Source organism: Centroberyx affinis, unplaced genomic scaffold (assembly GCF_046629955.1).
Source record: "Centroberyx affinis isolate AG114_WGS23_722 - 3 ecotype Tasmania unplaced genomic scaffold, CSIRO-AGI_Caff_v1 ptg002894l_1, whole genome shotgun sequence".
Lineage (NCBI taxonomy): Eukaryota > Metazoa > Chordata > Actinopteri > Beryciformes > Berycidae > Centroberyx > Centroberyx affinis.
The window spans coordinates 54,466-68,394 of record NW_027281020.1 but is presented as its reverse complement, the minus strand read 5'-3'; the positions used below and the strand labels follow the sequence as shown (position 1 = coordinate 68,394).

General features: G+C 41.2%; 1 protein-coding gene across 1 annotated transcript; it reads right to left on the bottom strand.

Annotated features, from left to right (window-relative positions):
- Positions 1-658: 658 nt before the first annotated feature.
- Positions 659-13,669, bottom strand: znf346 (zinc finger protein 346). Its single transcript, XM_071536552.1, has 7 exons — positions 13,600-13,669; positions 10,343-10,446; positions 9,253-9,348; positions 7,357-7,504; positions 6,468-6,710; positions 6,054-6,153; positions 659-4,943 (listed from the first exon to the last, which is right to left on the bottom strand). The coding sequence occupies exons 1-7, from the start codon at positions 13,655-13,657 to the stop codon at positions 4,697-4,699; spliced, it is 996 nt and encodes a 331-aa protein (XP_071392653.1). The 5' UTR covers positions 13,658-13,669; the 3' UTR covers positions 659-4,696.
- Positions 13,670-13,929: the final 260 nt, after the last annotated feature.

Genomic DNA, 13,929 nt, shown 5'->3' with positions numbered 1-13,929 from the left:
ATTGATAATTTCACAGAGATAGAATGGTGATTGAATGGTGAATGTTTTTTTGTTTTTTTTACCATGCCAATACAATTTGGGAAAAGAATAATTAAGAAATCAGTACCTCAAGAGTGTCTGTTAAAGCAGTGGTTCTCAACCTTTTTCATATCAAGGACCCCTAATTTAGTCTGCATTAGGGCCACGGACCCCCATTTGATGAGATTTTCTCTCTTGGACCCAAACCTGAGAATATTTTTTATTGTCAGATATGATTTTGTCCAGAATTTCATGACTATCTGTATTGTAGGTAGAGAGGTAACAGAGAAACTATGATCAAAACAGTCATTCTTCTACATTCTATAATTGTTGAATGAAATGTAAATGAAATAATGAAGTTTAAGAATTCATCAATTTGCTGGGGACCCCCTGGAATGCCCTCAAGGGCCCCCTGGTGGTCCCCGGACCCCACGTCGAGAACCACTGTGTTAAAGGAGGGGAAGGCAGGTCTTTTTCACACCTGATTTTTCCAGATAATCCACATTTCACATGCCTCTAAACCCATGGAAAAAATGTTTGCTCTCATGATACAGCAAGGCACCGAGCGTCTGTTATACGTCTGTCGTAAAGTAAAGGAGAGATGGACAATCAAACAGACTCTCTTAAAACATTTCTTTACTAGATGCACATCTTCGCAGCACTTTTTTTTCCAAGTATACATAACTTGTATTGAAAATAAATCTTATCACACAACAGCTAACACACCAACAATGAGGTTTGAAAACAAAAGGCCATTTTGTCGTTTTGACACCATGTACTATACAGTATGTATAAGCCCTCTTTGTATGAATTACATCCAAAATAATTTAAATTTTACTTTAGCCAAGAGGTTAATGCAGACATTCAATACTAAAATATTCAACTGGTCATCTTGTATGAAAGAAAGCACAAATGGACCAAAAAAAAAAAAAAGTTTTGTTAATATTCTAATTTGACATCACTTTTGAAAATCCCTCAGGTAAATGTTGTTCTCTCCTATTGACAGTAATTATACAGTAGAGCTAGCATGTTTCGCTGTTAGTAAGAAAAGCTTATACGACAACATGGTGGCAGCTGCTCTGCTTCGGAAACATTCAGTACCTTCTTTATTTAACAAAGCCCACATTTAGGACAACTCAGAGGGAAAGTACCTTAAAGTCTTTCAACCTTCAATAAATGCAATAAAAAAGAGAAAAAAAAACAGAACGATACAAAAAACAAGCACAGCTTATTATATTTTCCTTTTTCAACCGACTGCTGCAGGACATCCACTGCTGTTGAAATGTTAGGATGGTAATAATAATATTCATCATCATCATTATCATCATCATCATCCCCCTTCTCACTCCCAGACCTGCAGGGGTTTTTCATGACCTTGTAGTGTAAGTTCCTATTTTGGTGAAAAATGGGTCATGTGACATAGTAGAGGTGTTTTGTGATTGGGATAGCTTATCTTAAGTTAAGATGCGAACCAGCCGTTATCTGAGCATGATCAATGACGCACTATTTTCAACCAGGGTGGGAAATTAGTGGCTGGAGAATAGTGGAATCCATCAGTCACCCTCACCTAGTTTCCTTCAACCCAACTTCAGTTTCTGGACTCTAGTCTTGGCGGATCAGACGGCTCTCATGATTTTCACATCCCTGTCAGAGCATAGTGAACTTTAACGGTTTAACACTGTATTTAAAGCCATTTTGAAAACATGGAATTTCGCCCAGCCTCACGACCTGGACAAGTTCTTAACTGATGCACGAGGTTGTATTTTGACCATTTTAGACAGTTCTCAGATTTGTTATGAATCAAAAAAGCCACCATCTGAAAAAAGTGACAACTACTACAAAATGCTTACATGGATTGACACTGATTGACAGCATAAAATGTAAACATATTATGGTCTTTATTCTTTTAAAGGGAAACTAAACACAGACGACTTTCAAGTTGGACTGACATCTACTGATCTTGGTTACCTGTTTTGTCATGGATCAGCCAATACCAACCAAGATCAGTCAATAGCAGACTGCAATTGCAATAGCATGCTTTTAACCAGTAGATGTCAGTCCAACCTGAGAAGTAGTCTCTGTGTTTGGTTTACCTTTAAAGGATCGTACCCAACTTAAGTCTTCAGTGGTCACAATGATCACCCTTCAACAGAGTGGATCATCTGTCATTTACAGATATTGAATGATGAACTTCAGATAAAGATTTCCATTTTAAAAATACGATTTGTAGTGTTTTGGAAAACGACTCTCCATTTTCCTCCTTTCTTGGCCCAAAAAAAAACCCAAAATGCAAAGGCAAATAAAACGACTTCTTCCCATCCACTGCTTACGAACATATGCCAGCATGAATGAGGAATCAGAATAAGTCTCATCTAAATCTGTTGAGTATTATCATATATTACAGTGGAAAGCTTAATAAACCATACAAGGATATGCAAATAAAAACAGGAATTCTGGGCCACCTGAAAAGCAGCATCAGGTCTGGTCTCCTATGGTCTACAAATCTAAAGAATTCACCATCTGGCACTCACTGACTTCCATTTCAATTGGAAATAATCAAAACTATTCACAAACTTGCTCTCCAAGCTTCCTCTCTGCAAAATTGTTGAATGATTAATCCTAAGAGAACTTGATGCACTTGTCTCCCCATGTAGGTTTCCCTATAGATATACCACACCAAAAAACGCCTTTCCAAGACATTTGAAATAAAAACCTTAAATAAAATGTGTATTTGTATACTTTATTATCCCTGTGGGGAAATTTGTCCTCTGCATTTGACCCATCCGATACACACACTAGGAGCAGTGGGGGACCAACTCCAGTTCTTTTTGCCAGTGCCTCGGAGTATTAACCCTAACATACATGTATTTGAATAACAGGATAAAGGAGAGAAAAGTAAAAATATAAAACTGAGCATCGTCAAATTCATCTTATAATAATGGAATAAATAGTCACGCAACGATACTGAATATCTGAATTCCTATGACTTATTTTCCTTGTCTGAACAGAACTGATAAAACTGGCTACGGTCTCAGAGTAAAGTCGCACCTGCCGTTTCAATGTGATTTTTATCATCTGGATGGGCAAATATTGGGTTTTACTTCCTTTAACAATGATCCGATCCTCAAAACCCAGATTTGGAAATGGTCAGTCTTGCATCGTGATCATAATTCTACTTAGTGTGACTCTGTGACTCAATCCAGATACAGTGCCCAAGTGAAAGCAGGACAAGGTATTGCAGACAGATTTAAATAAATACATCCATGGGAGACGCATAGCAGCTATTTTCAGGCCAAGCGAGGAGCATCCCAGGGAATTCTTCACAGCGGATGCACAGCGATGTGATCTCAAAATGGCATTGAACTGACCAAAAATCAAGACGACCAGGGATGGCCGACTGAAAACACAAACCTGTTAAATTATATGGAGGCCAGTTTCATTCTGTCTCATCCAGACCAGGGCGTTAGCGGCAGTGGAATCGATTCTGATGTGTCGCCCTTCTGTGGCAAGACTAATCGATCGCGCCTCAACTGGTTCAAAAACACCGATATGTGTTCTTCTCCAACAGCTAGCTTATTTTCTCATTTTATGAAGAAAGACGACTGATCTCTCAAACTTCCACCATAGTTCAGAGAGATCTAGACAGTAGAGATGCACAGATACAACTTCATCTCAGCCGACACGATTCTGAGTACCGGTGCCGATCTGAATCGTTACATTTACTGAACAATAAAACCTCTTGATTTATGGCAAAAATGCAAAAAAGTTGCTTTGCTTCTATGTTACATGTGGCTCCTGGTATCAGATGTTAGTCTTCAATGGGGGGATTCAATACAATACCCTGACGACATTACTGGATCAATACCAGAATAAAGTAATTAGTGTCAGTATCAGTGCATCCCTGCTACAGAGAGACGTCTGACCTGTGATATTAATCCAAACTATTCAAAGGGCATTTTCAGTAAAGCACACTGACTTGTGAAAGGCAAGTTCGATCCGTGCTGAAATTTACCATAAAACAAAACTAGCTATATTAGCAATGTTTTATAAAAACAGAAGCGGGTTCCTATGTCAACTCTTATGGTAACAAGGGAGTTAGTTAGCGATGTTTTTTGCTTTCTCCCATTTTTTTTTTACTCTTATGTATGTACATTGATGTGAAGAAAACTTTTCAGTCAGTAGGTATGCGTTGGCAACAGCTGTATAAAAGCCGTAATACCCTTGAGGACATTCTTTAGAAGCAGTGATGCAGACAGTAGCCGCATCACCGCTCCATCCACAATCCACAAGGGTATTATTGCTTACAATCATTTCAGCCATCCCTAAATCCCAGCTCCAACATTTCAGGATAACAAAAGGTTACAGATATTTAAACTGTTTTACCCGGGGGGGGCCCCAAACTGATAAAATATCGTACCATGTTGGGACTCGGGCTCAACGAACCATGCTAGTTTTCTTGCATTGCGGGAAACCTTCCAGAAAACAGGCCTGCACCTCATTTTGGGTCCCAATCTATAGTTTAGATGACGCTGGTCCAGGGGAAAACCTATTCTGAGCAGATGGACTGATAGGAACTGAAGGTCTATGGAGGTTGATGGTTGGTTGAATTTGTTAAAGGGGCTAGTTGTGTCATTCCAAGTCCTGACTGAAACCACTGTAGTCCCCTCCCGGTCCAGCCTCAGGTATACTGGTACTCCTCTGAGTACTCGGTGTCCCCAGCAGCGTACTGGTTGTCTCCAGCTTCATACTGGTTGTCTCCGGCTTCGTACTGGTTTTCCCCGGCTTCGTACTGGTTTTCCCCGGCTTCGTACTGGTTTTCCCCGCCATCGTACTGGTTGTCCTCTGCAGGGTACTGGTTCTCCCCACCGAACGTGTTTTCTGCTGCATGCTGGTTCTCTGTGGTGCTCATGCCTGATTTCTTTACTCTACAAAGACAAAGTTTTTTTTCCAGATTATTTTAAGCCGTTTCTGCTTTAGTAGATGGTATAGAGTGGGAAGACACAAACATGGGAGGGGAAGTAGGGGGTGAATGGCATGCGGACTCAAACGCATACAATGTGCTCATACAAAGCATGTTTGGAGCAGTTTATCCAAACTCTGGAGCATTTATACCTTAAATTTGGTTCGTTTGAGCAGATGAGAACGACACCGTTCAAACTCTGGTGGCACAGAGCTGAAAATGAGAGTGTTTGTCCTCTTCCAAGAGAATTGTGGTGTCGTTTGTTAGGAGTGAGAGCGTAATCCGAATTAACTACAGGAAACAACCCCAAAATGCACGGGTTTATGGGTGTAAGGACGATGCTGACATGTTTCCTCATGCTTGGAAAGCCTAGCATAACAAAATGAAGTCTGGAATGATGCTCATAGTCAGCATTTCTTCATACATTCTTAACTGGTATGAACACTAGAGAAGGTAAATTACGGCAAAGAGCGCAGACAAGTCCATCATGCACATCATGTCCATCATTACAGGGACTGGAATTATATTTATGTCCATTTGCACTGGAAGAACTACGCATTCTTCCTGTTTTTTTAACATAAAGCAATCTCCCTTTGTGCTGTAAAGCAATTCAGCAGGGTTTCCTCCAAATCTGACCTGGTCACTATAGACAGTGAAGGCAACGAAACGCTGAGGGCAACGAGCCTCCGAAGGCAACGAGCCACCGAAGGCAACGAGACGCAGAAGGCAACGAGACGCAGAAGGCAACGAGACGCAGAAGGCAACAAGCCAGAGGCAACGAGACGCCGGAGGCAAAGAGACGCCGGTGGCAACGAGACGCAGAAGGCAACGAGACGCAGAAGGCAACAAGCTGGAGGCAACGAGACGCTGGTGGCAACGAGACGCTGGTGGCAACGAGACGCTGGTGGCAACGAGACGCTGGTGGCAACAAGACAACGAGTCGCGCTCCCTCTGGTGTAGCTTCTCAGTTAGAGTCATGCTCTACTCAACGAGCTACAGAGGAAAACATCCCTTGTCAATGTGTTGGAAAAAAACAAAGAAAATAAGACTGATGAAGTGTGATATTTGTACATACTGGTTCTTATGTTTGGCACCGCTGATGTGGGCCTGGTACTGCTCCACCGAGTTGAGTTCAATGTTACAGAGGGTGCATGGGTAGCCCTTTACTGTGGAAGCTGTAGACACACAGAAAAGGGGAGGAGTTAGTGTTACCAATCTAATGGTCTCTCATTCTGAATACATCCACAGAGCTATTAAAGAGAATTTGGCCCAGCTGCAATATGGCCACCCTGCTTCAGCCCCTATTGCAGAATATAAATAACAATGACAATTTATGCATCTAAAAATACCTGAATTCCTGGAAAAACATCAGAAGTCTCTCTCTCTCTCTCTCTCTCTCTCTCTCTCTAAAAATGTAAAACACATAACGCCCGCACCTGGACAAAAATGACCAATGACAGCACGGACTAGACTGGTGTTTGGGTCTGACCTGGTGCTGTGGAAGGTCCGTAAGTCTCCATCAGTTTGAGCTTAGTCATCTGTTTTTTATGCTTCTTGCCCACATAGTGCTGCTGGGCCATGAGCGGGTTGTTGAAGGAGGCCTGGCAGATGGAGCAGAAGCGGTCCGGGTCGTCGTTGCCGCTCGACACGGCGCCGCTCGACACGGCCACGCTCGACTCGTCTGCGGGTTTCTTCTTCAGCTGGGCTGGCGGTGCTGCTGTCTGGGAGGCTGCTGGTGAACAGGAGATACAAGCAGAGCCTCAAAATGAACACCATAGTGCAGCTATAACATCAAATCAAAAAAGGATGGCTATCGATTAGTCACCGGGAAGTTCCAGATTCGATCTCCCACAACCCAGAGTGTCCACCCATAGTATCACCAATTAGAGGTCTTCACAGGTCCAAAATGACAGACCCGAACCCTAATGGCCCCGGAAAATTCGTTCCGAGACCCGATAATTTTTAAAAATATATATATATCTACCGACCCGTTTTTGGCCGAGATATTACAGACCTGACCTGGTGCATGTCATTTCTGAAACTATAGTGTGGTAGAATGTGTTACTCATTCCTGACGAAGATCTCTGTGATATCTAAACATCGCCTTGCCATCAAAATTATTGGGAGCTATCAGTGCAGTGTGCGGATTCTACCTCTTTCTCTCTGCTAAAATCTTTTTTTGATCCACCACCAAGTTTTTTGGATGTGCGCACTTTTTTCTACTTTATTTCTGAAACTATACACAAGGTTTTCAACAGGTGTGATGGGAGCTTGAGATGTGAAATTTACTCAACACATAAAAAGGCCATCTCAGTTTTCAATTCAAGTACAAACAAAAACAAAAAAGATAACCAAGATATTATCGAGAAAGCCCTTACCTGGGGTTTGGGGGCCGACGGTTTTCAGCCTCAGGTTCTTGGCGTGAACTTTGCCCTGGTAATGAGACTCGGCCACCACAGCAGAGGAGAAGGTCATGTTACACACATGGCACACCTTGAACCGGTCTGTGTCTCCATTGTTGCAGTCCTGTTGAGAGAGACACACACACATATATATATATATATATATATATATAATGCGTATACATTTAAGGCTGCAATATGCACCTTTTTTCACATAAAAATAACAATAAATTCACAGGATATATTATACATTATAAGTCTGTCTGTCTGTGACCCTGTGTTTACATGCCTAAAATCCCCGTTTGCCTGGATTTTGGCTTTTCAAAGATGTTCAGGACGTTCTGGGTTGTGGCTATCAGGGTGAGGCTAGCGGCCACAGAGCAGGGAAGTAACAGCAACGACAACAATTGCGAAAAGCAGTAAGAAAAGACAGAATGGTAAAGCTAAACCTGCATAAGACGAGAACTGCTCAAAAACACTGAGAAACATCAGCATGTTTGTCCACTGTGGCGCCTTCTGAAGGAGATGAATGGGCTCAGAAGTGACTCAGAGCTGCTTGAAGACTGCCAGACAGGGGGGATAGTGGCCAGGTTTCTACATTTTCTAGTAGTAGCAAGCTAGTAGTGCTAGATTATCCCACAGAGTTCATGAGACAGGTCATCAAGATGAGCGACAGGTTTTGGGGTGTGAACTTGCCCAAATAAGGGGAAAGGAGGGAAGGACTTGCAATACACTTTGCTACTTCTAGGCAAAAAGTTGCATATTGTAGCTTTAACATCAGCTCCAACATGGTGGTTAGTGACTGGAAGGTTCTTTAACCCTCTAGACCCCAGTAGAATTCTAGAATGTTGCTGCAGTTCACTGGGAATTCTCACTTAAATCAGCATTTTCTTGCTCATTCCAAACAAACAGCAATATCTCAAAAATAAAGAGAAATTGACAATCACAGGTTTTTCCATTTAAAAAAAACACAACTTTCCCTTTAATTTGGTACCAAATACATGGCAAGGCGATTCAGGGCATCTCCTTACTTCAGTGTCAACATTCACAGTATGACAAGAAAACAGATCCTTCCTATCTTGGCTAACGATAAGCTTTCAAAATCCATACAAAACCTCCAGCGCTTCAGCCCACACAGTAATAAAATCAGACAATAAGCCGCCAAACAAATATGGAAAAAGTTGCCAAACTTAGCGTTATATGGATAAAAGTTGCCGCAACCCGGCCAGTCCTCCTACCGACTCCGCGGCGCACTGCCTCCCGGAAAACAGCGTCCGTCTCCAGCAGTGAGAGCCAGGTAGGTCCCGCTGGTTAGTGAAGCTGATCTTGTGTCTTGTTTTATCGAGCGAGAACAAGCGATTTCCATCAGAAGACTTCAACTCACAATGTCTTCGTAACTTTCCACTACACACGGCGGGTCAGGTTCTGTCTCACAGCACAATCTGACAGCTTCCAGAAGGTTTTAAAGCGTGACACTTAGCTGGCGAAGCCATTTTTAGATCTACCGGTGGAGGAGGACGACTAAACCCGGGGAACATCAAACATCTCAGTGTGACCAGATCAATTTTCCGGTTCCGGTTCATCGATGACAACTTGAAGTATATATAAAACAAAGCTGATAACTTGATTTTCAGTTTCTGGTACATTTTAAACGATCTAAAAATGATGGGTGCTCTAGGGCCGTGTAGAGGGTTAAACATGACACAATATGGAACAAAACTGTCACCCCAATCTAAGGTCTTTGGCAGTCTTTGGCTCCATTCATTGTTCCCTCTATCTTTACAGTTCAGTTCCTGCTGCTGGGTTGAGCTCGAATTTCAATGCACAAGTCAGGCTCCTGTACAGATTTGTTAGGGAAGATGTGTTACTCACGCTGTCAGACGACGGTGACTTGAACTTTTTGACTGCGGGCTCCATCTCATTTTGGATGCAAAGATAGCGCCGCACTTTGTTGGCATGCTTCTTGCTCTGAAAAGACAAAACCTAAATGTTACAACAGCTGTTAAATGTCGACTCTCCCCAAAGGCATGTGGCCTGCCACATACTGGCATGTGTTTCTGTGTAGTTGGCACAAAAAAATGTCAGGCACTTAACATCCCAATCCAGAATTTTACACCTTTTTGTACACCAAGGTCAGGGCAGGAGTTTCCTGCCCTGTTGTAGAATCTAGTTGGTTGGATAGAAAAATCTGCTGATGCGTTTTGGTGAATTGCTTTTTGACCATTTATGCCAGTGAACAGAAACATTAGAGTCCTGTTATGAACTACAAGATAAAATAATAATAAATGTAATAATAATAACAATAATAATAAGTTTATTTATATAGAACCTTTAAGAACAGAGTTTACAAACTGCTTTTGTCAAAATAAAAGCAGAATATTCAAAATGAATAAAAAAAAAAAAAGCAATGAAACAGGAATTAAATTAAGAGAAGAGGGCAGAGGAGGTGGAGAAGAGAAACATTCAAATCAATACTGGGACAACCGTAAGAGAAAACCAAAATAAATACTAAGATAAGAAATTAGATAAAAAGATGACATCACATAAAAGCGAGTCTATAAAAATGGGTAATAAGAAGTGATTCAACAGAAGTCACTGATTCTGCTAGCCTCAGCTCCTCAGATGTGTCCTCATTAGTGCTGCACAATTTTGCGTGTATAATCACAAATCACAAATTTAGTTTCTACAATCAATAATCATAGAAGACTGGTAAACTGGCAATACTGAAACATTGAGAGTGTCCACTGTAGTAAAAAACTGTTGACATGTTGATATTAAGTGCAGTAAAATCATTTTGTTCCTCACATTATAAGGACTAATAATCATAATTATTAATCGTGATCACAATATGTAGCAAAATGAATCATGCAGCCGTCCCCTATGTCCCTGGGCTTGGTCACTTTGTCAAAAAAAAAGCTAAATTAAATAAGGTAGTGTAACGCCATATTGTGGGCTCACTGACCTGGTAATGTGTCAACTTCTGAGACTCGGAAATGAGGACGGCACTGCAGACTTTACACTGGGAGTCAGAAAACAGGTCGCCATGCTCCTTTATCATCTTATTTACTGCAGGGGGGAAAGAGAGAAACAAGAGACTTTAAATCAGGTCACGTCTTCTGGGGAAATGGAATAACACGGGAAAGTAAAACACTATCAGTTGTTATAGTTTAAAGTTACAGGCACTTCACAAATGACTCAGGTACTGAATAATAATTCCTTGTATTTTTAAAGCTTTTTCTCTTTCACTCAAAGACCTTACAATTCCTGTAGGCGAAGATAATAAAACTCATAGTCCTGTGCATGGTGGGTTATTTTTAAATCATGAGACCGCAGTCGTATTCCTTCTATTAGTTCAAACACTATTGTTATTATTTGTATATATACCCCATATGTGGACTAACTGTACTCTAACACTCTAACTGTATGCTAACACTAACTGGACTCAATGTAAATGTATGCAAGTGTGAACAGGGACAGAGAAAGCTAGCAGTTTGTGACAGAGACTCACTAAGTTGATTTTGAGGACAAAATGTAAGTTTTGCATGATTTTTCTTTACACATAGGCTATCTGATTTTTATACCCCCCAGGGAGAGAGACATCATATGAGAACCCATTTTTAACAGTCTGCTTTTGTAGAAGATGCAAATAAATGCAAATGATCAACAGCAACATGTTACAGCTGTTCGGCCTGCTGGTTTCATGTGTGAACAGTGCATGAGACTAAACCTGGTAACGTTCAACCTAAATGCCACTGAAATCTTCAGTGACATGATAATGCATTCGCTGCTGAAATTAATCAACAGTTTTCTCACTTTCACGCGCCAAGCCAACGCTCATTTCCATGATAACAATATTAAACATCCTGTTTCTGCCATATTAAGGAGAACATGCCGAGAATTCTTGCTTGACTGTGTCGCTTTGGGAAGAAAAAAATAGGTGTTTTTTTTTTAAAACTTGAACCTTTTCAAGCCAGGGAGAAGCAACAGTAACTTAAGAAGATGGTTTTTGTTTTGTAGATGTGGTAGGAGAGTAGGCGTATCACAGACAAAAAGCTGCTTTCAAAACAGCACACCAGGGATCCGATTTCACTCGTGGAACACTTTATTTATTTATTACTCAAGCAGCTTTTATGTTCAAGTATGTTTATGATTGGCTCAAACCTGTAGGACTAAAATAATTCCTGTCCTGTTGGTTTATCTGGACTGACAGCCTCGGGTTTGTCCTACAGACACAAACCTTTGCAGCATGATGAGACGGTTGCAAAACTACTTGACAGGCAAGATGACTCCAGTCGGTTAGATGGAGACACTATAATTAAAAGGTCAAAGGTGAAATATTTAGAAAGCTACTTGTTCCACAGAGTTTGTCGTAGAGTCTTGAATCTTGGCAAATTTACGGTTATCTTTACTCTACAAACTTGGAGACTGTCGACTGTTGATTTCCTGGCTTTTTTTTTTTTTTTTTTTTTTAATGTTGCTGCATTAACACCAAACATAGTATTCATGAATTGCGGTGAAATCCCCACTATAAACTGATCCAATCTGATAAATGGATGTGGTCTTTTAGAGAACTGGACAGAACTCTGTGTCTGTGTCATCAATCCTGGCTCCAATAATCTATAAACTTGATTTACCATGGCCTGTCAACCCAAAACGATGTGACAGCAGGCAAGGATTTACTGAATTCTGGTAAAGCAAATACCTGTTGACATACTGGACTCAGACACTATTAGGCCAAGTATTTGATCAGAAGATGGAACTTTGTTGGGTTTAGTGTATGTGAGCATGGCCTATCAAGATGTCTTATAACTCAGTGGGTCTGTGTGATCACTATTAAATTTGGCACACATTATTATATTTAAGTAAGGGTCAGATTTTGTGCAACATAGGGGCACCACATACATAGCAGCACTTTTGAACACTGTAATGCAATTATGATGCAAAGCTGGATGTATATTGATAATAACGGTCAGACTTTCACTGGATGGATGAAACTTGATGTGGCAAAGCCTAATTTTTCAACACTGCTGCCTTAAAACGGTATGAACACCAGAATCACTACTCATAGCTAAACTGAATGAAATGCCATTCTAGTTTGGTTGTAGTAACACTACAGAAACTAAACAGACATCTAGCTTCATCTTTTAAAAATGACAAATAATATATTTTTACAACAAAATGTACCTATTTACCTTTTGTTGCTGTGTAAAGCAATGCCAGTCGAGCCTGTTGTGTTACTGATAAGGCAAACTGACTTGACTGACTGATGGCTGTTAAGACTTTGCCTTTCTTAAGTTATTTAGGACAGTGATTCTCAACCGTTTTCATGTCAAGGACCCCTAATTTAGTCCACATTAGGGCCCCGGATCCCCATTTGATGAGATTTTGTCTCTCAAACCCAGAATATTTTTATTGTTAGATATGATTTTGTCCAGAATCCCATGACTGTCTGTATTGTAGGTAGAGAGATAACAGAGAAACTATGATCAAAACAGTCATTCTTATACATTCTCCAATTGTGTTAACTTCTTGTAAATGAAATAATACTTAAGTTTTACAGTTCTTCAATTTGCTGGGGACCCCCTGGAATCCCCTCAAGGACCCCTGGTGGTCCCCGGACCCCCCGTTGAGAACCACTGATTTAGGAAGAGTAGCCACAACATCACTGCCATCATCTTATTGGTAAACAGTGCAGAACGGAAGTAAAATGGACCACAGCATGGCATGAACATGCATTTGTCCTAACGTTATATTCCTTCAGGACAACTACAACAAGAAAGTTGGAAGCTCTTCTACGAGCTTGAATGAATGTAAAATAATGAAAACATCAGATTTTAGACAATTTTGCCTCCAAAATAAACTGCTAGAAAGCGATTACAGTGCGTTTCGCTATACAAACTAGACCGGTTTTAGAAGTACAACCTGCATAAAACTTAACAACATGGATGGTGGCTGAATTAAAAGCAGACAAACGCCTCCTCCATCTCCAAAATGTGGCAGCAACACTGGATGCAAACAAGCTCTCAATCGACCTTGGAGCTCGAGCGGCTGCAGCTAGCATAGCAGCCCGCTCTGCAGCGCTGGCTAACGTTAGCTCGCAGAAAGCTAATGACAACACTGACAGTTGGGGCTTGACTCGCCTCGGCTGCGGGGGAGAACTAGTATTTGCTGCAAGTTTGTAACAAAGAAACGGCATATTGCTCAGAATATTATTCATACCCTCCGCCAGCCCCGAAGGTAAGTACGGAAAATCCTCCGTTGGCATCACGACGGCCATATTTCTCTTCACAACCAGCGGCGTTCAAGCGCACATGCGCAAACTGGTCGTTTTTGCAGCTTCACTTGTGCAGACCTTGGCAGTATATTATGTACAGACAGTCAGAGAGGGGGAAAAAAAACAAAGAGCTCTCACTCTGCAGATGGGATGAGGGAAAACTTGTGTGACTTGTGTGTGTACACGCAATAAAGAAATAGAAAATCAATATATTATGATCAGGGGCGGACTTAGTGATTTGGGGGCCCTAGGCAAAGGCAACCAAATGGCCCCCT